At 36.5% G+C, this 27,500-nt stretch overlaps 1 protein-coding gene across 7 annotated transcripts in view; it reads right to left on the bottom strand.

The window, feature by feature from the left end:
• Positions 1 to 27,500, bottom strand: part of LOC115219750 (unconventional myosin-Va) — a 272,760-nt gene that overhangs the window by 2,223 nt on the left and 243,037 nt on the right. For 5 of the 7 annotated variants that reach the window (XM_036509681.1, XM_036509676.1, XM_036509675.1 and 2 more), the window contains 12 exons: positions 24,973 to 24,990; positions 17,421 to 17,498; positions 16,708 to 16,801; positions 14,509 to 14,565; positions 10,405 to 10,551; positions 8,211 to 8,362; positions 6,322 to 6,411; positions 5,371 to 5,521; positions 3,743 to 3,855; positions 2,405 to 2,476; positions 719 to 804; positions 232 to 403 (listed from right to left, as the gene is read on the bottom strand). In XM_036509681.1, coding sequence (XP_036365574.1) covers positions 232 to 403; positions 719 to 804; positions 2,405 to 2,476; positions 3,743 to 3,855; positions 5,371 to 5,521; positions 6,322 to 6,411; positions 8,211 to 8,362; positions 10,405 to 10,551; positions 14,509 to 14,565; positions 16,708 to 16,801; positions 17,421 to 17,498; positions 24,973 to 24,990 — 1,230 coding nt within the window. The remainder of the gene's footprint in view (positions 1 to 231; positions 404 to 718; positions 805 to 2,404; positions 2,477 to 3,742; positions 3,856 to 5,370; positions 5,522 to 6,321; positions 6,412 to 8,210; positions 8,363 to 10,404; positions 10,552 to 14,508; positions 14,566 to 16,707; positions 16,802 to 17,420; positions 17,499 to 24,972; positions 24,991 to 27,500) is intronic. The other 2 variants (XM_036509680.1, XM_036509679.1) reach the window with 2 other exon arrangements.

The raw sequence follows: 27,500 nt of genomic DNA, 5'->3' as shown, positions 1-27,500 counted from the left end.
TTGCCTTAGATCTTAACTGTAAGACATCCTTAAGACTTGTGATAGGTCTTAACTACAAGACAGTATTTATGAATCTGCAATTAGTTTTTATGACAAAATAGCTTCTGATTCTGCTGTGAGTCTTAACTTTCACATATTTTTATGGTTCTTCTGTGTGATCTGAATCCTTACTGATAAAACTATCCAGAAAGATTCTAGTGAAACAGGAACCCACTTGTGGTACTTGCTTACCTGTGCTGTTTTTAGTTTAGGACACATCTGGCAAACACTGTCGACATCGGCATCAGTCTTGCGTGCCTGCAACAGCTGAGATGCTTGTATGAGAGGTTCCATTGTAGAAAATGCCCCAGAATCTTGTAAGTGGTATTCTCTCAGCCATTGTTCCAAATGTGATATATTATATCTAGAATAGAAAGAGAGAGAGAATGAGAATGAGAGAGAGAGAGAGAAAGAGAGAAATAGTGAGAGAGAATGAGAGACAAAGTATATGAGAGAGGGAGAGATAGATAGATGGATAGATAGATAGATAGATAGATAGATAGAGAGAGAGAGAGAGAAATAGTGAGAGAGAATGAGAGACAAAGTATATGAGAGAGGGAGAGATGGATAGATAGATAGATAGAGAGATAGATAGATAGAGAGAGAGAGAGAGAGAGAGAGAGAGAATAGCAACATCAACAATAGAAGTCAGATTTTGTGAAGATGCCAAAGAGCGAACCTTATTTGTGTGCCTTTGTGCCAATTACACATATCTCGGCGGAGCAGTAAGTTGTTCAAAGCTTTCACATTCATGTCATAGAATAACTGCAATCAGAGAAAATAGAATTTAACAATTAGAGAAAATATAATTAACAATGAGAGCAAATATAATTAACAATTTAAGAAAATATAATTAACAATTGGAGGAGATATAATTAACAATTAGAGAAGATATAATTAACAATGAGAGCAAATATAATTAACAATGAGAGCAAATATAATTAACAATTTAAGAAAATATAATTAACAATTGGAGGAGATATAATTAACAATTGGAGGAGATATAATTAACAATTGGAGGAGATATAATTAACAATTAGAGAAGATATAATTAACAATTAGAGAAGAAATAATTAACAATTAGAGAAAATATAATTAACAATTATAGAAAATATAATTAACAATTAGAGAAGATATAATTAACAATTGGAGAAGATATAATTAAAAATTAAAGAAAATATAATTAACAATTAGAGAAGATATAATTAAAAATTAAAGAAAATATAATTAACAATTAGAGAAGATATAATTAACAATTAGAGAAGATATAATTAACAACTAGAGAAAATATAATTAACAATTAGAGAAGATATAATTAACAATTGGAAAAAATATAATTAACAATTAGGGAAGATATAATTAACAATTGGAGAAGATATAATTAACAATCAGAGAAAATATAATTAACAGAGAGGAAATGTAATTAACAATTAGTTATGATGCTGCAATTAAGCTGGCTCCAATACCTACTGTATAAAATATTTTGTGGATGATAATAAAGAAATATAGCCTAGTGGTTAGGGTGTTGCTCCCAGGATTGAAAGATCATGGTTTCAATTCCCAGGCTGATGTGTTCTTGGGCAAAACACTTCATTTCACAACACTCCAGTCCACTCAGCTGCAAATGGGTACACCCTGCAATGGACTTGGGTCCTGCTTATGGGGAACGTTGACCTGGCTGCCTAGCTAGCTGGGTAGCATCATTCAAAAGCTACAGTAGTGTGAGGAAGTGCATTGTGACAAGTGAAGTACAACAACGTCCGACAGTCAGGTTGATACAGTGATAGACTGGTGTAGAAATTAACCAGCGTTTTCTATTTTTATTTTAATTTCTGGTGTTTTGTATAGAATTTTAAAACACCATTTGTATTTAGAGTAATAATAATAATAATAATAATTTCAAATTTTTGCCACAAGGGCATCTTGAGGGAGGTAGGGACAAGTAAATTACATCGATCCCAGTGCATAACTAGTACTTAATTTATCGACCCTGAAAGGATGAAAAGTAAAGTCGACCTCTGTGAAATTTGAACACAGAATAAAGCAACGGGCAAAATGCCACTAAGCATTTTGTCCAGCATGCTAACAATTCTGCCAGCTCACTGCCTTTTTAAAAATAATAATAATAATAATAATAATAATAATAATAATAATAATGATAATAATAATAACAATAATCTTTTCTATTGCAAGCACAAGGCTTGTACTTTTGGGAGAGGGGCAAACTTTGTTACATAGACACGAGAGTTCATCTGGGACTTATTTTATTGACCCCCCATAATAGTAATCAGGATGAGGAGGAGGAAGACGAGAAGGAAGAGGAGGAGAAAAAGAAGAAGAAGAAATAAGATGCAAAGATGCTCACCTGTTTGACGATGAGTACGATTACTTCTGGATCTACTGCGTGATTTCGCAAAATACGAATATACTTCGACATCTGAAAGAAACAAATAAAAACAAAATGAATATTTGGGATTTTAGCACAAGGTCAGCAGTTTTAGTGGTCAGGAAAGGATGATCACACTGGACCCCCACCCATGATGCTTGATCTGTACTTTATTTTACTGATACTGAAAAGATAAAAGATAAAGGGCAAAGTCGACTGTAAAAATAGGTGGGGGTCAGTGGGGCACCAATTTGGCAGCCCTTAAAAAAATAGATTCTCTAAGGACATTCCCTGGGATTAGGGGAGTCGCTGGCTTGAGTTTTGTTGTCCTTGCATCAAATCATAATGGACAGAGAAACACCACTCAAATTTATAATAGGCGGTGCTCCAACATGGCCGCAGTCAAATGACTGAAACAAGTAAAAGTAAAAGAATATGTATGTATGTGTGTGTGTTGGGGCATGTGTTTCAGCCTTGGCATCATTGGATGGTCGTTAGTGTCACCATCATGCAAATGGTATCCTTTGTTTCCGATCTTTCAAGACATCAGGCCACTGATTGAGAAGTATTACCTTACTTGGAAACAAGTGAGGGGTGGCGAGAGGAAAGGCATTTAGCTGTACAAGATCCACCACCTCAACGTTCTGTATGACATGTGCGGGCATGGAAAGGTGGGCGTTAAGTGATGACAAAGGTGATGATATTGATGATGATGATGCTACCATGAGACATCAATACAAACCAACCAACCAACCAACCAACCAACCAAACACTACCCAGACACACTGGAAATCCTCTGGCCCAAAACTGATCTTCCTCCATTCATAGCTATATAATGTACACTGTGACACTATCAACCCTTTCTTGACTTCTGTAAAAACCATATATGCCCTTTATTTTACACACACATACACACTAATACAATTAAATGCAGCTCCTCAATGGGCCCCACGCTACAAGAAGAGCCCAGTTTGGAAACAGGGTGAAGAAGCGTATAAAGATTTCTAACATATGTACATGGACACCAATGTAGTAGAAGGATGGCGGAGTAGGGGGGTTCGAGTCAGTTCACCCAACCCCAAAACATGACTGGTATTTATTTCATTGACTCTTGTTGTGGGGGTGGATGCAGGAAGACATTAAATAAAGGGTGTTGGGGTTAGGATTGAAGGATTTCGATATGGTGGGGTGAAACAATTGGGAGAGGACAGTTTAGAGCTAAAGTTACACACACACACACACACACACACACACACACACACACACAAAGGATAGTTTGTTGAAGGGGACCAGCGAGGATAACAAGAAGATACTTACAATCTTCTGTAGATTATCCAATGCATCTGGTTCCACTTCATTGTTTGGTATACGTCCACGTCGATCCTCCTTGTTCAGGCCAGCAATGGCTTCATGTTCAAGAATTGCAGGAACTGGAAAAGAAGATTATTAAGATCATTTATATCCATATCTATTGATCTGTCTGTCTATCTTATCATTCGACATCCATTTTCCAAGGCATAGGTTGGGCAGTTCAACAGGAACTGAAGAACTATAGGTCTGTGCCAAGCTCCAATGTCTACCTCGGCATGGTTTCTATGGCTGAATGCTCTTTCTAATGCCAATATAAATCTCTTAAAACAAAAAGTACTTATTGGATAATGTAGTCCCAGTTGATAAACTAGTACTACATGAAGAAGGTAGCAAAACAGTCATAACCCTAAGAATATCATGTGGTTAGATAAATATAATGATATGTGGTTAGACAAATAGAGTGATATCATGTGGTTAGATAAACAGAGTGATATCATGTAGTTAGATAAATATAGTGATATCATGTGGTTAGATAAATATAGTGATATCATGTGGTTAGATAAATATAGTAATATCATGTGGTTAGATAAATATAGTAATATCATGTGGTTAGATAAATATAGTGATATCATGTGGTAGGATAAATATAGTGATATCATGTGGTAGGATAAATATGGTGATATCATGTAGTTAGATAAATATAGTGAGGCACTAAATATAAAATAGCACCCAGTAAAAGCTATAAAGGGTCGCATTAGGAAGGGCATCCAGCAGTAGAAACCATACCGAAGCAGAAACTGGATTATGACACAGCCCTTGCGTCCATCAGATCCTGTCAAACCATCCAGCCTATAGCTGTATGGAATAAAGTGGAGGCATGAATCTCAGTGGTTAGGGTGCTGGACTTATGATTGCAAGATTGTGGTTTTGATTCCTGGACCAGGTGATGTGTTGTGTTCTTGGAGCAAAATACTTCATTGCATATTGCTTCAGTCCACTCAGCTGGCAAAAATGATTAATCCCGCAACTGACTGGCATCCTGTCCAGGTGGGATATATATATGTCATTGAACCAGCAAACCACCTGTTATGAGTCACTATGACAAGAAGGTGCGGAGGCGCAATGGCCCAGTGGTTAGGGCAGCGGACTCGTGGTCAAAGGATCGCAGTTTTGATTCCCAGACTGGGCATTGTGTGTGTTTATTGAGCAAAAACACCTAAAAGCTCCACGAGGCTCCGGCAATGGGTGGTGGCGACCCCTGTTGTACTCTTTTGCCCCAACTTTCTCTCACTCTTTCTTCCTGTTTCTTGGGTAACGCTGCGATGGACTGGTGTCCCGTCCAGCTGGCGGGAACACATACGCCACAGTAACCGGGGAAACTGGGCCCATGAGCCTGGCTAGGCTTGAAAAGGGCGCATAAATAAAATGATGAGAAGGTAACTTTACCATTTTTTTTTTTTACATGAAACATGGGTATTAAATGATGATGATATATAGACAATATTTAGACAACATGTAGACAATATTTACCAATATTTAGACATTGAAAACTATTGGAGATATTTACCAATATTTATACAATATTTTGACAAATTTTTCCAATAAGTAGACAAAGAATGATTGGAGATATTTACCAATAAGTTTATCCAGGTTTTCTTTCATAACTTTGATTAACTGTCGGTAATTATAGACACACAGGTCGTTAAAGACTGGTCGGTATTCAGATAGGTCAAAGTTTCGTAAGCAGTGTTCATTTTGTTTGGGATTATTGGTATTTTGGTAACGCTGCAAAGATCAGACATGTAATATTCATGTATTAGATAGATAGATAGATAGATAGATAGATAGATAGATGTATATATGTATACATAACTACATACATACACATGTATGTATGTGTACATATATATGTGTATATGTATGTGTGTGCGTAGGTATATGTTTAATTGATAGAGAAGTGATAGAGACAATTTGTGGAAGAAAAAAGAAAGGGAGATGACAGACACAAATGGATGAAGAATGAAAAAGAAAATGAAAGTAAAAGTGAAATATATATATATATATATAAGGGAGATGACCACTAAGTGGACATCCATTATGCTAGAAGTCGACCCTCTATGGTCTTACTACTAAGAAAGGAATGTTCTCAAGAAAATTTAGCAAACACGGTAACAATGAAAAGGTTTGTGATTAATCTGTATATTTTGTATCTTTTCATTTGTCTTGCTCACTTACATTCTGGTGTTTGCTAAATTTTCTTGAGAACATTCCTTTCTTAGTGGTTAGAGGATAGGGGGTTGATTTCCAGCATAATGGATGTCCACCTAGTGGTCATCCCTCTTATATGTATGTAATATAATTTTTTCTGAAACTTCAGATTTTTCTGTATGCTAGACCACTGGTTTTAGATTGATATTAATCTAATTAACATTCAATTTTTCACCCTTATTATTTTAAATCTATATATATATATATATATATATATAGAGAGAGAGAGAGAGAGAGAGAGAAAGAATGAGAGGCAAAGAAAAAAGAGAGAGAGAGAGAAAGAGAGGGGGAGTGATAAATAAAAAAGGAAAGCCTACCTTCTCTCCACTGTATTGTTTCAAATTGTGTAACAAACGGCAACAATTGGCAAGCCATAACGTCACTCTTTCTATATCATTGGTGTTTTTCTGTAATAACAAATATACAACACAACATATTATAATTACAATCACAATCACAATTATAATTATTATTATCATTAATTATTTTTACCACTACTACTACTACGACAACTGATGTATGCTTCTTTCCTTTTGTTAATAGTATATACCATGTACATACGTGCTTTTCTGCATTGTTCTGTGTGCTGTGTGGGGGTCCAGCATGCCAAAGAACAGACCCAACTTTTCCTCTGCATGTCATAAAAGGTGACTAAAAGAAGTTGATGTAGGATCTACTGTCCTTTCTCACAAAGTCCTCAACCAGCAACGACTACACAAACAGATTCCATGGGTTGGAAGGTTATTGCCTGAGTAGTACAAAGGTGTCATTCACCAGGAGTAAGGCACCACCAACAGATGGTGGATGCAGCAACATGCTATAACAGAGCATTACCCCATACTACTACTGCTACTACTACTACTACCATCACTACTACTTCATTCTAAGTTAATCCCCACAGTTTATGTTCATTTTTGTATTGTCCTGCTCATCCACTGCCTTAGTGACAAATAAAAGAAATCATTATTATTATTATTAATATTCATCATCATCATCATCATTCAACTGGGGTCTGGGAAGCCAGAAGGCTGCGCCAGGCCCAGTCTGATCTGGCAGTGTTTCTATGGCTGGATGCCCTTTCTAACGCCAACCACTTTGTGAGTGTAGTGGGTGGTTTTTACGTGTCAACTGCACAGGTGCCAGACGAGGCTGGCAAACGGCCATGATCAGATGGTGCCTTTTACATCCCACCGGCACGGGGGCCAGACGAGGCTGGCAACGGCCACAATCGGATGGTGCTTTTTACGTGCCACCGGCACGGAGGCCAGTCAGGGCGGCGCTGCCAACGGCCACGTTCGGATGGTTCTCTTACGTGCCATCGGCACTGGTATCACAGCTACAATTTCCATTGATGTTGATCGATTTCGATTTCGATTTTCCCTTGCCTCAACAGGTCTTCACAAGTAGGGTTTGCGTCACAAGAAGGAAAATCATTATTATGCATGGATTGTGGTTTCGATTCTGGGACCAGTGCCCTCAGCTGGCAAAAATGAGTAATCATACGACGGACTGGCATCCCATCCAGGTCGGGGGAATATATATGTCATGGAAACTGGCGCTTATGAGTCAGTATAACCCGAGAAGGTAACTTTACTTTTCATTTTTTACCTATCCATTTCAGCAGCTTTAATGTTAAATGACCTTGAAATGATGACAAACAAAAGTGACTCCTGCAGGATCTGAACACAGAACATAAAAAGCTGGTATATATAGATTTGCCTTCATCTTTTTTATTTTAAATTTATAACTTTTCTTACATAGAATAAAGAAATCTTTATATATAAAAGTGAAGCTGTGTGTCTGTCTCCTACGATTTAGATTCCTAACTACTCCCACATTTTGCGGTGCAGTTTAACCAAAAGCGGGTATCTTATAGCCCTTCTGGGTATTAGCGCACGTCTACGATGAGTCTACGATTTAAAAAAAAATTTACCATAATTTTTAATGCATTTTTTTGCTATTATATGAGGGAAGTAACTCTCTAAAAATGTATTATTCAATCTCAGAACGTAAAAAGCTACAGTAACACCCCCCTTTGTGGTTAGCCATATTGAGATGGCTATTATACTTTACATCTCTAAAAATGCTTATATAGTTATTTCCCTTACAAACCCGAGCAACGCCGGGCGATACTGCTAGTATATAAATAAAATCTGCAACAATTCTTGAGAGAATTCATAAGGACACAAACAGTTATCTCCCTTACCTTTACCACTCTCTTTATGCCATTGACCACACCGGTCAGCAGGCTACACACTTTCTCGTCTTCATTGATATGGTCAGTGTGTCTGATACACATGAAAATTATATAGGCTGGTAGTCCAGGTAACATAGACTCGGCAACATAGGGCTGGAGATCTAGACAGAGAAAGAGAGACAAAAAATTTATTGTATATATGTGTGTGAGTATGTATACACACACGTGTATATATATATATATATATGTATATATATATATATATATATATATATATATATATATACAAATAAGAAAATGGAGAAACAATTTAGTTTGTTCATCAACTTTCGGATATTATAATGTTGAATTATTTATTCAATTAATAAAATGAGAACCTTAATAGCATACATATATATCTTATAATTCAATACGTATAAGATAAGAATACAAATTATAAAATCATAATATAAATTATTGAAATCATTAAAATATCACTCCTTACAGCTGTTTCAGCATGTGTGTGTGTGTGTGTATATATGAGTGAGTAGGCAAATGAAAGATTCAAACTCCTATGGCTAAAGACTAGCATCATGCTTGAAACTCAGAGTACCAAGGAGTTTGAATCAAACTGCTTTGATCCGTATATATATATATATAAGGAGGGGGAGAATTCACAAAAAAAATACAAAAGACGAAGACAGGTGGTGTAGACAACAAACAGCCCGGTCTGGGAATCAAACTCACTACCTCATAATTGTCAGCCCGGTGCTCTAACCACTAAGCTATGCTCCTTCACTCACCTACAGCTGAGTGAACTGGAACAACGTGAAATAAAGTGTCTTGCTCAAGAACACAACACACACCCCAGCCCAAGAGCTGACATATACATAAAAAAAGAAAAACTTCCAGGGGGATAGGGCTACAGGTAACATTCCTCACACTTTCTGGAAATACTTCATTCAACTGACAAGATGCAAACCTATACAGTTCTCCTGCCCCACAAATGAAATAAAACACTAAATGTGTCCAATAGATTTGAAATCTCATAGCATTAATTAAAGAGTCCAATAAATAACTCTTGTATATTGGCTGATAAAGTAGAGAGATGTCGCTGACTTGAACTTAACTTCTCTGGAACCATACAAATTCAGCAGACAAACTGCCAGAGATGTCAGCATAACGATTCCTCGTAGTTCTCACAGAAACAATCAGAATCATCATCCAGTTGAGTTTGATTGGACATGTTTTACCCATACACATCATCCATCTTGGTCTTGCATTAGTCGAGGGAGGTCTTCATGGAGGCATCTCGTGTTTCTGGTGATCGGCATGTGTTGTGTTCAGATGACCTGCGCAAGTATGGCCATGCTTTGGTATCCATAGCTTTAGGTCACTTACCAGTTCTTGATGCCTGGGAATCAAACCTGTCAGACAACCTTAAGAGGAATTTTTTTTATTCCCCTGTGCAACAGCTGAGTCAGCCTTTTTATATGGAGCAACAGGCTGGGCACTTACCAAAAACCTGGAATCCAAGTCAGATGGAACTTACACCTGAATGCTAACAGCTGTCTTAAATATATCTTGGAGAACTCATCCCACAAAGAAACATCTGTAAGGAGATCTCCTGCCTGTTTCCATAATTATAAGGCCGAGGTGCCTGTGCTTTGCAGGACATTGAAGAGGAGACCCCTTCGGTCATGATTGACCATGAGACTGCACCTAGAAAGTTACCCTCCCAGGCACAAGTAAGGGCAAGATTGTTTGTGGAAGACCAGCAGTCACCCAGCATACTAGGCTCCCTTCTCCACGCCACTGATGTTATCCAAGAGGAAAGGCAAAGGCCGATACAGCTTGACACCAGTGATGTCGCAAATCATTTCTACAGCTGAGTTAACTGGAGCAACATGAAATAAAGTGTCTTGCTCAAGAACACAACACACAGCTTGGTCTGGGAATTGAACTCACAACCTCATGATCGTAAGCTCTATGCTCTAACCATTGAGCCATAGGACATTATTGGTGAGCTTAAACAAGAGCTGGCAAGTGACCGACTGCTATGGCTGCCAAAGCATGGCCGTACTTGAGCAGGTCATCCGAACACAACGTATGTAGATTAACTCATCACAGACACTGGATGCCACCCTGAAGACCTCTCTCAACTAATGCAAAAGTAGAGTCAGTCCTTTTATATGGAGCAACAGAACATTAAACCATTTCTTACCAAATACAAGGTTCTTAATGAGTGCTGTCTCATCGGTCTTGTTATATTCCAGCATTCCGAGATATTCCCGTTCTTGGTGTTTAACAGCAGCCATTACACCAGATTCTTCTTGTTCATCACGATCTAATTCAGCAGCAATTTCGGCAGCTGGAAACAGAACAAGAAAACAACAAGTTTTATAGGGATTATTCCACACTTTGCAATATTCAAAGAATTATATACACACACAAAAAGTGTTTCGAAATTTTATAGTTTTACTGATCATATTTTCAAAATTTCATAAAATTTTCCAAGAAATTTTCAGATTTGCATGAAGTCAGGACACAGTTAAACAAATTTCAAGAGAATTACTGTAAATTTTTTTAAAATTCCATAAGATTATTTTATAATTTTCAGAATTCCACAGAATTATTACATTTTGTTTTAAAATTCCATAGAATTATCATAAAAATTTTAGCATGTTTTAAAGAGTTATTGCACAATTATCAGATTTACTCCAATTTTTATAGAATTATATAAAATTACTACAGAAATTTCATAATTCCTCAGAATTGCAACAGAATCTGAAATTCACGAGATGTTTAATAGTTATGTTAATGTAAAACACGTGAATGGATATGTGAAACTGATGAATGCACTTGTATTTAGTGAGGATTTCCACAGATGATTCCATCTGCTGGTGACAGTAACTACAGATGAACACATCTGCTAACATTAGATAGCATCTAATATTAGCAACAGACGACTACATCTGTTAACAGTAGTAACAGATGAGAGCATCGGCTAACAATAGCAACAGCTGACTACATCTGTTAACAACAGTAACATATGAGAATATTTTTCTACCATTAGCAACAGATGACCACATCTGCTAATACTAGCAACAGATGACCACATCTGCTAACTATAGCATCAAGTATATACAATGGCTGATAATTCTCTATGAAAGCCAACCAGTAAATTATGCATAACAAATGTTTCTTTGTTTCCAGGAGATTTTATCTATGTAATGATGAGGTGTTGGTGTATAGACACATGTGCGGATCATGTGGCCAGCATTTGGTATACAGGTACATGTAGGAGTCATATGATTTGATATTAGTGTACAGGTACATCTGGCTGTCATATGATCGAGTGTTGGTGTACAGACACATGTGGGAATCACTTGACCAGGATTTGGTATACAGGTACATGTAGCAGTCATATGATTTGATGTTAGTGTACAGGTACATCTGACTGTCATATGATCTAGTGTTGGTGTACAGATACATGTGGGAATCACGTGGCAAGGATTTGGTATACAGGTACATGTAGGAGTCATATGATTTGATGTTAGTGTACAGGTACATCTGGCTGTCATACGATCGAGTGTTGGTGTACAGACACATGTGGGAATCATGTGGCCAGGATTTGGTATACAGGTACATGTAGGAGTCATATGATTTGATGTTAGTGTACAGGTACATCTGGCTGTCATATGATCTAGTGTTGGTGTACAGATACATGTGGGAATTGTGTGATCTGATGTCAGTGTACAGATACATGTGGTCTGGTGTTTGTGACCAGATACATGAATGAGTCATATGGCTGAGTGTTGGTGTACAGATACATGTGACGATCATGTGACATGGTGACATTATGTGAGCAAAATGGTTTTTGTTGGTGATGGTGAAGTGTGAAGTGTCTACAAGGAGGCCATGCATATATAAAGTCACAGAGGGAGACATGGTGGCACAGAGTAGTGTGAAAGAAACTGAAGGGTATATAACAATATATTCACATGTAGCAGCATCAGCAGCAGCACCTACAGCAGCAGGCAAGGAGAGCAGTAGAGGAGAGGTGGGTGGGAGGTGTGTAGTCAGTGTATTAAAAAGACAACAACAGCAACAACAAAATTAAACAACATCAGTATTACAGTGTCCATTAGACATTCAGGGACACGCTTGTTGCAAAAAACATTGCAGGATGCACTCTGTGAAATGGTGGCGCAAAAGAAGAAGTAAAAGAAAAGGGGAAATTAATGAAAAAAAAAAAAAGACAGTCCACATGCAAAAATGTGCTTGGGTGGGCACTAATTTTGAAATATTTCAGAAAATAATGATTTCAAATTTTTGGCAGGGGGGCAGGTTTGGGGAAGGGGATAAATCAATTACCATGACCCTGGAACTTATTTTGTCGACCCCGAAAGGATGAACAGCAAAGTCGACCTCGGCAGAGTTTGAACCCAGAATGTAAAGATGGACAAGATGCAGCTAAGCAATCTACCCAGCATGCTAACGATTCTGGAAACATGTTGCCTTAAATATTTCAGAAGATATTAACAGCTAATTATCTTCACTAATGTCACATTGGGGATTTACTGATGAATTCCTGGCTCTGTTTAGGTCTCAATATATTTAGATTAACAAATGTATACTGAAGAATCTTAAGGTACGTCTCCAAGATGGACTTAGCACATGTTACGCTTGACAGGATTATGGTACAGTTGAATCCAAACACCCAGTTTTAGGTCACATAACGCCTCAAATGATTAACATATTGACACACAGTTTTTAGTTTTCTGTTTGTTCAGAGGAGAGACAGTGGAGAAGGAGAGAAGGAGGGTGGAAGATATCCTTAAATTGAAGGCCAAAGTGAACTCCACTAAAAGTACCCAAGGATCAGGCAATGGATTAAGGCTACAACATCAAGTGTAGTCAGGGTGAGATTCGAACTCAAAACGCGAAAAACAGAGACAAACACCACAAAAATAGCATCCAGTCCAATATTTGCTTACAGTTCAGCCAACTTAGATGAATTGGTACCGTTTTATCAACATTCCCATCCACCAAAACGATGAAAGGCAAAGTTGTACGTATGCATGGTTCAGGGATTACGTTGCTCCAGTTCACTCAGCTGTAGAAATCAGCTGCGATGTCACTGGGTAGTGACATCCACTACAGCAGATATAGTATTTTCTGACATACGTGGTATATAATGTGAATACGTAAGCTTAACATTCACACATTGCCACTACTCTCCAAACCCTCTTGCGTTCCACATGGAATTTTTGATTTTGGGGTTGACTTACCATATTCGGCTGTAAATTTTTTGGTCTAAAAAAATTTCAACTTGAATGCCAGAAAGCACAGCATTTCAAACATAGATGGGTTTCATTTAGTCACAGCAGACATTACTATTACTAGTGTTCACCATTACCATTACGCATGTGTACACACACACACACACATTTCTTGCTTTGGGCTGTTTCCTCTACCAGTCAATATTCACTGTTTAATATTTTAGCCTTTGTTGTCTCCATTATCTACGGCTTTCCCTCCACCCGACCCCATCCATTTTGTTTATAAGCAGAGGCAGAATCAGGTTTTGCAGCTGATTATCTTTCATACAGCTGATTATTTAGTCATGAAGAATCGACATAAACTCCTTGCCAGCCAGGGATACTGACGAGAGCAGAGTTATGTCCCCTTGCAGTGCCTAAGATAATGTCGTGTCTGGTATTAAAACTGGGGCCCGTAACCACATGGTCAGGGTATACAGTTAGTTTTTCTACCATTTGACGATGATGATGATAATAATAATGATGATGATACAAGCTTCCACACAGTTTCCATCAGCCAAATTCACTCACAAAGCATTAGTTGGCTCAGAGGCGCTGAGTCAGAGAAGAAGACACACCTGCTCAAGGTGCTGTGTAGTGGGACTGAACTAGAAACCAAATGGTTGCAAAGCAAGATTCTTAACCACACAGCCATGCCTGAACCTATAAATTATTATTATTTTTTTTTACTCGTCTTCCAATTTTGGAATCCTTCCTCAACAGAAGTACAAAGAAAGAACTCGGCAAGAACACAAGAAACACATGTGAGAGGAGAAGGAAGAGGAGGAAGTTGGTAAGTGTTGAAACAACTTTACACAAAGATATTAAAATTTCAAAAGAAGAAAGAAAGAAAGAAAGAAAGAAAGAAAGAAATTAAATAGCAGTCAAAAAACAACAAAGAAAAAAAAGGATTTATTTTTCATGCTACCACATATACTGCCAGAGTGGATACAGCATGTGGTGGGGTTGGATGGTGGTGACATCGATCACTGACATAATCTTACCCGATGTCGGACTCAAAGACGTGGCTGATACAAGACTCTGGAATCTTCGGAATGGACCTAACAATAGTTGTTTCGTTGTTGTTGGGTTTTGTTTTGTTTTTATGTTAGTTTTTTTTTTTTTTTGGTTTAGAAAGTTAGAAGAAAAGATGAAATATAATGGTTGAATATATAGAAAGAATAACGTTGATAAATAATATTAATAATAATAATGATAATAATAATAATAATAATAATAATAATAATAACAACCCTTTTTACAATAGGCACAAGACTTGAAAATTTGGGCGAGCAGGGGGGGTGGCTAGTCAATTTTATTGACTTCAGTACTTGACTGGTACTCACTTTATCGATCTCAAAAGGATGGAGGACAGAATCAATGCTGGCAGAAATTGGAAACAGAATGGAAAGATGGACAAAATGCTGTGAAATATTTTGTCCAATGTGCTAACGATTCTACCAGTTCATTGCCTAATGATAATAATAGTATCAATAATAATAATAATAATAATAATAATAATAATAATATATCATGTACATTGTTTTGTCTTGGTATAAAAGATGGGCTACAGCAAATATTCTGCTCAATACCACAGATTTGTTTGTCCTTAATAATTTCAGCATGTCCCTTAGTGGCTGATGATATGTGCATCTCTGATCACGAGCAGAAGTTGTGGGGGAGCATTATAGCCATGTGTTAAAAGGTAGAGGTTTGGATAATTCACATTTGGAAACATGGGAGTTTCGTTCAACATCCTTAAACAACCCTTATTCAGGGACCTTTTGAGTGGGATGGGCTACTCGACCAGAAGAAAACTCTAACTGGGCCCCACTTGCAAGGTCATGCGCTGTTTATCTTGATATGAGATCACCATGTTGTGCACACATGGTTATGATGCATCTGCCTGGTGTACCCTTATCAGACGGGTAGTCATGATGGGTATACTGGGCTTCGTATATTTTACCCCAGTGTCACTTTGATGGCATGCACTGCTTTCTCACTCAATAGTAATAATAATAATAATAATAGTAATAATAATAATAATAATAATCTGCTGTAGGCACAAGCCCTGAAATTTTGGGGGATGGGACTAGTCAATTACATCGACCCTACTGTTTCACTGGTACTTAATTTATTGACCTCGAAAGGAGGAAAGGCAAAGTTGACCTCAGCGGAATTTGAACTCAGAATGTAGCAAATACTGCTAATGGCGAAATACTGGTAAGCATCTCATGCAGTCTGCTAATGATTCTGCCAGCTCGCCACTTTGATAATAATAATAACAATAATGCCTTCAAATTTTAGCACAAGGCCAGCAAGATCAGGGCGGGGCTAAGTCAATTGAATCAACTCTAGTACTCAACTGGTACTCGTTTTATTGACCCCAGAAGGATGAAAGGCAAAGTCCACCTTGGCAGAATTTGAACTCAGAATATAAAAACAAACAATTCTGCCAGCTTGCCACCTTTATAATAATAATAATAATAATAATAATAATAATAATAATAATAATAATAATGATAGCTAATAACTAATATAAAACAAAGTACACTAGTTAGGGACATTTTAAAATATTTTCTCTTTATCTTTAATTAATTAATATTTTTCTTTACTACATTTACATAAAAAAATATTAATACTTATGTAATAGAAAAATATATTTAAAACATATAAGAGGTATATAATTTAAGATATCCATGATGAGATATTTAAGATAAACTTGACAAGAGATTAAGATATACACGAGAAGAGTATGTTGAAGATAAACATTTGTGAGGTGTGTACTTAAGATATACAGGTGAGCAGTTAATATTCATATGATAGAAGTATATTTAAGCCATACAATTATGGGATGTCTATAAGTAATGCATATATGAGAGGTTAAGATATATGTAAGGGAAATATACATAAGACACAGTTGCACAACCAGCATAAAGAATATTATTGTGGTGAGCATGGTTTGTGCAGAGCCAGTCCTATTCACTCATCCTTCAGACTTGCATTGGTCTGTTGGAACAAGTGCTATAAGCATTGTAATAGTCAGGAGGCAGGATTTATATGGAGTTGCATTCTCTTAAATGAGAAGCTAAGGAGCTGAAGGACCTCATCTTTAAGGCATATATCTGAGATGTATATATTTAAGGACAAAATTGGGGAAGATGTTTAAGACATTAAAGAGAAGCCATATATAAGAAACATACCTTCACCAGCTTTTAGTTTGCGAGCATATACTTTGAGTGTCTTCTTCAATTTTCTGATCTGTTCAGTTTGTTTGCTGACAGTTTCACGTAATTCCTGGAAAGAAAGTGAAATGTGTGTGTATATATAGGCAAAATATAGAGAATGTATATAATGGTCGCTTTACAGAGAGAGCACTTAGATAAAGGTGTAACAGTTTGAACAATACAAATGTGTGTATGCATATTTAAATTTGCATATATGAACTTTAATGCTTTCCAAAATAAATATACACTTCATTTATAATGGCTCTGAAGAGGCTGTAAAATGTCACCCAAGCCCTCAGCTCTGAGTGCAATGGTTCTTAATTATAGTAGAAACAACTGTAAGCTTATGAAGTTTATTACAAAAAAATTTGGATTGTTCATATTTTGAACTCTGATTTTTAAAAGAATTTGAAAAATGAAAAAAAAATTTTTTGTAATTCAAATAATTGGAGAAAAAAATTTTTTTTTCATAATTGCATGAATTTCCATGTATAGAATAAATAAACAAAAATTTTCTGAAAATTCCCCCAAAATGGAAAAAAAGTTAGAAGGGATTATATAGGGTGCTTGAAGCAGAAATCTGCCTCAAAATGAACCACGGGGTGGAGACATTTTGTCATCAGCATCATTGACAATGAAGACAACGATGGATGCTAATAACCAGGAAATGAATTCAAGGAAGAACATACCAAGTTCTCTGTTGTGATTCGTATGATGTCTTGTCCCATAGTAACACTGATTTCATCACCGGTTTTAGATGACAGGTTCTAGAAATGGAAAACGATAAACAAATGATGAGATGAAACAAAGATAATTAAAGTGACAAAGCTACTAGGATTAATTGCTTGAAATGAGTTGTAATTAAGATTATAATTTCCCAGATTACTAATCACAACTACACACTGTCTATTTTAACAATATTTATATATTCATATTATTAACCTCATCTTCACAGTGTGTGTGTGTGTGTTTACATACATGTATTATTCATTTACAAGAATGGTGTTGATAGTGACTTTGAAGTATAATAAATATGTACTCAACAAAAAGTATTGAGTAATATTTCAGTTTAATGTAAAATTGTTGTTATTATAGCTTGTGTTATATAGGTGCAGGAGTGGCTGTGTGGTAAGGAGCTTGCTTACCAACCACATGGTTCCGGGTTCAGTCCCACTGCATGGCACTTTGGGCAAGTGTCTTCTACTATAGCTTCGGGACGACCAAAGCCTTGTGAGTGGATTTGCTAGACACAAACGGAAAGAAGCCCGTCGTATATATATATATATTATTGTTGTTGTGTATGTGTTTGTCCCCCCAACATCGCTTGAAAACTGATGCTGGTGTATTTACGTCCCCGTAACTTAGCGGTTTGGCAAAAGAGACCGATAGAATAAGTACTAGGCTTACGAAGAATAAGTCCTGGGGTCGATTTGCTCAACTAAAGGCAGTGCTCCAGCATGGCTGCAGTCAAATGACTGAAACAAGTAAAAGAGTATATATATATATATATATATCCCAGAATGGGCGTTGTGAGTGTTTATTGAGCGAAAACACCTAAAAGCTCCACAAGGCTCCGGCAGGGGGTGGTGATCCCTGCTGTACTCTTTCACCACACTTTCTTTCACTCTTTCTTCTGTTGGCCTGCTCGCTTAGCCAGCGGGGTGGCATCATTTGAAAGCTAAAACAATGCGAACGCATCGTAACCAGCGATGTGTAACAACATCTGATGGTCTGGTCGGTCACGTGATCACGTGATATATATATATATAGGAAAGGAAAAAATAATAACAATAAGGTAGAATGCTAAACTGAAAACAAATTTTAGTATACATGGGTGTAAGAAAAATTAAAAATTTTAAAAGCTTTTTCTTACACCCATGTATACTACAAACTTATAAAGAGGAAGAGTACAGTATATTACTGGTACTTTTTTCACCAACACAAACAAGGATGTTGAAAAGCAGGGGGACATAACCGAGGACCACAAATACATTGCCTGGTGAAACATTATTTCATCATGGTCTATTATGACCAGATCTCAACGGCCTCAATTTGGTAAAGATAATGTCAAATCTCCCTCAAATCACACTCTAGTTTTTTTTAAAAGCAGAAAGGACACAAAGAATGTTGTCTTCAAATATATTAAACAAACACAAAAACAAAAGAAAAACAGTTTAATCATGGCTGGGCTGCCTTTGATCGTTGGTCTATTTAACCAAGGCTGACCTGGGGGTTAGACAACAACAACAACAACAAAAGCAATCATAAGGCAAAAGTTTTACAAATTTTGTTTAACACTCAATATAGAAATTACACAAAAACACGATTAGCGATATACACAAGAAACCACACACACACATAAACACACATACACATATAGATATGTACATATATATAAACACATACATACATATATATATATATGTGCATATATATATATACACACATATAAACACACATACACACACACACACACACACATATATATATATATATATAATATATATATATATATATATGCATATATATAAAGATACACATACATATATATATATAGATAGATATATATACACATATATACACACACACACATATATAAATATATATACATACACATGTGCATGCACACGCACACACACATACATACACACACACACACAATATTAGTAGACTGGCAGAAATGGTAGAGACCCGGAAAAAAATTCTGTGCACCATTTAATGATGGCCCCTTATATTCTGAGTTCAAAGCTCTTAAGGTCAGTTTTTGTTGTCCATCTTTCTATAGGTCAATAACATTAAAATGCTTGATCAAGTACCGGGGTTGATTCAATCATTTACACACCCACCCTTACGAAATACAAGGCCCTGTGAATTGAAGGCCAACTCATATAAAAGAGTAAATAAGGGTCAGTAAAAATAGAAGAACCTAACAGAAACATAGAGAAATACTATCTTGAAGTCCCTTAAAGTCAGGTAGTGAACAGTATAGAGGAGAAGGGACAAAGTTGATGATATTGCTTTCAAGGGCCACCATGTACTCTACTTAGTTTTGTCTATTCTGAGTTTCTCTTTTACTCTCTATGTAGTTTCTATATTGTATTCCCTACCATAAAGTCAAATTTTTCAGAAAAAAATTACAGATAAATCTAAGTAGGCCAAATTACACACCAAGATGACTTTGGAGGACAAACAATCCCATTTGAAATTTAGCAGGAATTGGAAAGACAGTGATGGTCTTTGAATGCTTACGCTACATGTTTATACTATATGCTACATTGACTTGTATGTCAGGAAATACAATGCAACACAAATAATCTGGATTGATACACAAATGTCATCGTAACATTTTGTAAAACTTATGACAGAGTGAAACATATATAATAGTTTACGATAATCATATGTCATAACAAAAATGTGATATTACAACATCACAAGACAGCATTTACTGTATTTTCATGCAAACAAAACTTTAAGCCAAAAATGGGAGGTTGACTCTGGAGGACCAAAAATTCCATGTGAAATGCAGCAGAATTTGGAAAGATAGTGACAATGTTTAAATGTTTACACTGCATGTTTACTCTATATATTATGTTAACTTGTATGCTGGAAAATAGAGTGGAACACAACTAGTCTGGGATGATACATAGGTATGTCATCATAGAATGGCATATAAATTATGACAGGATGAAATGTTCCCTCTCAAACCACACATGGCTCATAAGGGTCGGTTTCCTTGGCGTATAGGTTCCCCACCTGGACGGGACACCAGTCCGTGACAGGTGAGCTGCAAAATGCAGGAGGAAAGAGTGAGAGAAAGTTGTGGCGAAAGAGTCAGCAGAAGTTCGCCATTACCTTCTGCCGGATCCGCGTGGAGCTTAGGTGTTTCGCTCATAAACACACACATCGCATATGAGATTTGAAACCGCGACCCCTCGACCACAAGTCCGCTGCTCTAATAACTAGGCCATGTGCTTCCACACAGAATTAAATGTATATGACAGGTTATGATTCTCATTTGTCATAACAAAAATATGATGTTACATCACATCTTCACTTAAGACAACATTTACAGTATTTTCCGGTATATAAGCTGAATTTTTCAGACCAAGATTTATTACCAAAAATGTTAAGTTGACTTATGCAGTAAAACAACTTTGGAAGACTAAAAATTCCACGTGAAATGTAGCAGGATAGTTGTCTTGCATACCACAAAATATATAGCATCCTTTTTCTCTTTGCAATGTTCTCAGCAAAGTAGAGCTAGGTATTCCTCATATGTTGCCCTGGATTATAACAAAATATTTAAGATTAAGAAGTTTGTGTGTGTGTTAAAGTCAATATAATACCTGCAGTACTTGACAGCTACTAAATTTATGGATCACAGAAAATTGAAGCAGCCACAAATGTCATATGGAGATCATTGTAACATGTCATATGATACACTAAAATTCTACCCAGTGTTATAGCACAAGCCAAGGGACATTATTCTACTTGGCTCAGTCTGCTTAGCTCCATACATAAACCACATTTAACTATTTGGCATTCAGGTTATTCTGTCAGCTTTGATATTTCAATGATGTGATTGCTTATTTTTAGAATGACATTGTAAGGTAGGTGTGAGAGGCAAACTCTGGCCAGTTTGAAAATAAGACGGATAGCATATTTGGGCTGGATATAGCCAGTTTAAATGCAAAAGGGTTAAATTTTCATAGCTGGGCATTTAATGTTAAAGAAGATATCCAGTTGTCACACTTTGGCACCAATTCATTGTGACAAGTGCACATTTTTCCAAACAACTACCATAAATCCTCAAGTATAGTCCGCCCTTGAGTATAATACACAGGTGATTTTTAGGGGGCTGTACCTCTGAAAAACCTAAGCCTTGTGTATAATACACACCCCTTCTCTAACTTGAGTCAAGGAGGTCTATATAACGTCCTTGGTTTGTAAAAATGTATACGGTAATGTACTTTATTATTATTGTATATATAACATAATGCAAACATGTAGCTTTTTTGTGCATTTTGTTTGCAGAAAATAAAGAAATAACAGTAATAACTAATAACATTTAATAAATGTTGCTAACTGCAAGTTATGGATGATTCTTTTATGACTTCATTGCTTTCAGGCTTAGCTTAAGGTATTTTCGCACCTGACATTGCAAAATGCGTCTGAATAAAAATTGTCAGACAGCAAATAGAGACTTGGACATTGAATACAAAATATTTTTCAATTTTAACCTTGAATATAGTACACACTAGGGATTTTGAACGTGAAATTTTGGGGAAAAAATGTGGATTATACTTGAGGATTTACGGTATATCATTACCAAATTTGCTAAGAAAAAACTAATTAGTGATGCTGATGTGAGAAAAATAAAAATAGTAAGAAATAGTGAAAATTAGTAAATTCTTTAGGAGGAAGTATCTCCTAAGTCTGCTACATACCACACAACATTGTATGATAGGACAATGGCCATCAATTGATGGTAATTAAAAGCTGTCCATCATTCTTCATCATTATTAGGTTTTGAACTCAAAACCTAAAGACAGATGAAATGCTGCTAAGCATTTTGACCTTCATGCTAACAGTTTTGCTGGCTTGCTCCCTTAACAATAATAACTATGATTTAAAAAAAAATTTGGCACAAGGCCAGCAGTTTTTGAGGGGAGGGGCAGCTGACTACATCCATCCCAATGATCAAGTGGCACTTTGTCTTACCAGCTTTGAAAATATGAGGGGTAAAGCCAACTGCAAATGATTTCTTTTATTTGCTACAGGGACACAGATGAAGGGGTCAGTATAGCTGATTAACTTACTTAGTATTCTATTTTCTCAATCCCAAGAAGGGATGAAAGGTAGAGTCAACCCAGGCAGAATTTGAACTCAGAATGTAAAAAGACATAACGAAAAATGCCACAAAGCATTTTGTATGATGCTCTAATGTTACCACCACCCTAAATAACAACAACAACAATAACACATTAATAGTTTCATGCAATGAAATGCATCTAGGAAAAAAAAAATCAGTGCACACACACACACATACACACAAACACACAGAGTCAGTTTTCTGAAAACATCTTGGTGAGGGGAAATAATCTGTGCAGAAAATACACGCATGCACGGCTTGCTGCGATATTGCACTAAACCATCTAACATGCAGAATTAAACAGCAAAAAAAAAAAGGTGGGTAGGGTTAAGGTCAGAGGTGAAACAAACAGTGTTAGAATGTACACAGTTTAAAATAATCTCACGTCTACAATATACAAATCTATCCAAACTCACAAACTACCCGGGTTTTTTTTGGTCACTGCAGACAGCAACAATAACAACACCCCCAACACCACTGCCTTCGCTTCCAATGAGTTAACTTCTCAATCCTGAGAGATGTTGCTAGGAAATTGTTGGAGGCTTGCTGAGAAAGCATGTCATGACATCTGGCGCAAGAAAGAGAGAGTGAGGATGAGTGGTGCAACTGATACTATATTTTATCAACCTTGGAAGGATGAAAGGCAAAGTTTACCTCGGCAGAATTTGAACTCAGAATGTAAACCTGAAAGAAATGCTGTCAAAGCATATTTTCCAGTGTGCTAATGAATTGCCCATCGCACCACCTTAATAGCAACAATAATAATAATAATCCTTTCTACTACAGGCACAAGGCCTGAAATTTTGGGGAGGGGTATAGTCAATTACATCGACCCCAGCATTCAACTGGTATTTAATTTATCGACCCCGAAAGGATGAAAGATAAAGTCGACCTTGTTGGGTTTCTTGCTTGAGGAGGTATAGTTCATCAATGTAGACAGCAGGAAGACCTTATAATTGATGAATGTTGCATTAGTGATCAGTTAAAAATTTCCTCTCATATAAAAACTCTTAAACCAAAGAAAAAGAGTTGTAAGAGCAACAACAGTTACAATGATCAGGGTTTTTTTCAATTTTTAGTTATGGAGTGGTGCAGCAAGAACTAGTGTTGGGGATGATAGCAACATCTGGCCCAGAGTTGCAACATGTGACTCAACAAATCTCATGGGGCTAAAACATCTACAGAATTCCCTTCACCACCTGATGAGACATTGATTCCTGCATTCAGAGACAAAGTACAATAGCAACCTGAGCACACAAGTGTTTACCCTAAATGTTAATTTTTCTTATTTTTAAGGGCGTTGAAGGGGAGGGGCACTATTAGACAAGCTGTCATTTATAAATTATTTAGACATAGGCTGACTTCTTATTATCAATAGAGCCCCTATTTTGTTTTTTGGATGTTAAGCTGCTCCTACCTTTTTATAACATGTGGGGTCCCTACACCCTTCTTTGAAAGTCAGAATCCCAAGACCTTGGCCCTTGATTTAACTTCTTAAACAAACTGCCAAACTGTTAGAGCATGCCTAAGCCCAAGAGCATGCCTAAGCCCAAGGATCAGTAATCAGTACTTTGTCCCATTGCTTCAGTGTTAAATAGATGTGGAACCTCTTGTTGAAGGTTTCCATGTCATGACCTGAGTTGTGAGGTCAAATTTACAGATGAGATGGTGATGACTGAATCCTTTAATCATTAGTCTATTGGGTCATGGCTATCCTGGGACTATATACAAGGTGATGCTGAGAAGTTCTTGGCTTTGGGTAAAAGAAAATACAGGAGGATCAATTAATTATGATTTTATTCAACACATTCCCCTCTCAGATTCACTGATATATTGCAGCTGTCCTACAGTTTTTCTAAGCCCTGTATAAGAACTCGGAAGGTTGGGCCTCCAAGCAGGCCTTTTGTGATACTCTTAAAGCCAAAAGCTTTTCAGCAACTCCTCATAAGGACACACTAAATAATGTGGTCTTAGATACACTATATCTAAATAAAATGCAGGATGGTCACAGTTGTAATAATTCTCATCATTTGACCTAGGGCAGATCTGGGACAGCATAAAACCTATTAACCATCTTTAAAGCACACTATTTACTCAGAGTTGTAATTGGGAACTATTTCCTTACACACACAAATACACACACACGCACACACACACATACACACACACACACACAAATATATACACACACAAGTTTTAAACTAGTGTCATGGTAGGAAAAAATACACAAACAAAAACTAAACAACAACAAAAATGGTATAATGATTAATGAAACTACATGCTGACTAATGATTAATCATGCCACATGCTGGTTAAGATGGAAGGACAAAGAGAGACAGACATGTAGCATGATGTAGATATATACATACTGTTGCAATTGAATTAAGCTGAAATTAAACATCATATAAGATATTATTCAATATGTGAACAAGAAAGATTAATAACAACAACAACAACAACAGCAACTAAATTATCATAGAAATACAACAGGAACCAAATCTTTTCATTGCAATTCATTCTGAAATAATAATAATCTTCTGCAGACTTAATAACTGACAAATCATCACTCCTCCTCTTCCTCCACATCATCACACCACCACCACCACAACCACATCATTTCAAGTTCACTCTTCCATGCTTGCAGAGGTTGGATGGAATTAGTTGAAGCAGGTTTTGAATGGCTGGATGCCCTTCCTGTTGCCAACCCTCACCTGTTTCCAAGTAAAGTAATGTTATGCGGAAGGAAGCAGTTTTGCTGATAAAATCATCCGTTGTTTGTTATCGATACTAATCAATTTTAGCAGAATTTTGAATCAATGACATTGGTGGCAAAATTTCATTCTGTTTTCTCGCCAAAAAATATTTACATGTTCATATATACAGTAAAGAAACATGAAAGGATAGCTCAAAACATTGCTACACTCATTTCAATAAAGCGGTTATCTATTCAACAATATATAATGATTACAAGATATTACATAATTTAACATTATTGTATAGCCACCCCATTTCATCAGGCAATATTCGGCCATTATTTTTATAATCTTTTTACAGTCTCTTTTTATGTATCTACATATCTTGTGACACCAACAGAAGATCAGTGTCTAGCTTGGCTAAACAAAATCAAGTGTCCCTTGTACACACTGTTTTACCTAGCCAAACATTATAGAATCACCGAGATGGTCAGTTTGATGGCCATTAAGTCCTCAGCACACACAGTCTTGCTTAGCTGAACACAACACAGTGATATAGCCAACACTACACTAGCCATCATGTCGATGTTTCCTCCGTAATAAAGATAGTTTGCCAACATAACATGGCAGTCCTGGTCTAGGCCTAACGTTGCTGTAATTTAGCCCCAGGAGGCCTTGTTCAAAAATATAAGAACACAGATCATGTCATATAGCAGGCTGGGGGTTAAATTACAGCAACATTAGTCCTAGACCAGGACTGCCATGTTATGTTGGCAAACAATCTTTACTACAAAGTACTGTTGCTGAATATCTCACATTTTGAGATATAAAAATAGTAATTTTCTAACGTTTCCTTCATACAGGAAGTAATTCAAGAAATATAAATTAGTCAGGAGAGTATTGTAGTTTGCTTGAAGCATTGTTTATTGTTTGTAAAGAATAAAATGTTTTGAATGGCACAACAATGCACTTATAATACAAACAATGGACTATAATAGCTGTTGTAATTTAATCCTCCATAGTCTGATATGATATTTTGGAATAAAATTCTGTCTTCAGAGATATCTGAAGAAGGAATTTTATTACAACAGTTATTATAGTGCATTGTTTGTATTAGAGTGCATTGCTGTCATTCAAAATATTTTATTCTTTATAAATTAGTCAGTTGGAATAATTTAGAATATTTAATTTCTTATTAGAGAGTTAAAGCTGACCAACAAGTAATGGTCAATCCCCTGACACAAAGGTACCCACCTATCTAACTTTTCAATCTTCTGAAAATGTTTATGTCAAACTGTGTGTGTGTGTGTGTGTGTGTGTGTGTGTGTGTATGGCAGAAGGGTACTTGAGAGTTGGCAGGCACCACCACTTCATACCTTCTCATACTAGTGTCTAAAATGAACAAAGTACACACATCATACAATATACACGCAACCTTGAGCATGCATTCATACTATATTTACAAACATATATATTATTTACAACTGAAATAATACAAAACCAGTAATAAACACTTAGAGATCACACACACACACACACACATATATATCAGCACACTCACACACAGAAGAAATTAGACTTGTATATACTAACACTGTGTAGACCAAACATCATACACATATTTACTTGAGTACCTGCACGCACACACATGTGCACGTATATTTACATATACATGTATTGTGTGTGTGTGTGTGAACCAACGTAGTTGACTTTAAAACATGGCAAATTTACTAATTTCTCTGTAGATTTGAAAAACTGACGAAGAGCCTTAATCAATTTCCGACCCTTACTGGTGGGGGCCACATCAGAGGGGTCTACATAACTTGGCCGATCCCAGAGAAACAAGCAGCAAATCCATTTATATACATACATATATATATATATCTAGTGACTCCAGGGAACTGGAGTGATTGATTTGCATAGAATAAAATGTTTAACACTTTATTTACTATTAGAGTCCTGTTAATGGAGAATCCTGTGTGCTCAGTATCAAGGTATGATATCACTGTATTGACCAGACTATCAGATGTTGTTATACACCACTAGTCACAATATGCTTCTAATCCATTCTTGATCGTGCCCTTCTTTTCCATCGGGGCCCAAATATTGGGTTGTCCAGAAAGTTCATGCCGATTTTTAAAGGAAAGAAAAAGGTCAATAAATACTTGCCATTACATTTTTAATCAACCAAATTTGAACCATTT

This window comes from Octopus sinensis, linkage group LG15, assembly GCF_006345805.1.
Source record: "Octopus sinensis linkage group LG15, ASM634580v1, whole genome shotgun sequence".
NCBI classification, from domain to species: Eukaryota; Metazoa; Mollusca; class Cephalopoda; order Octopoda; family Octopodidae; genus Octopus; species Octopus sinensis.
This window is presented reverse-complemented; position numbering and strand designations above follow the sequence as displayed.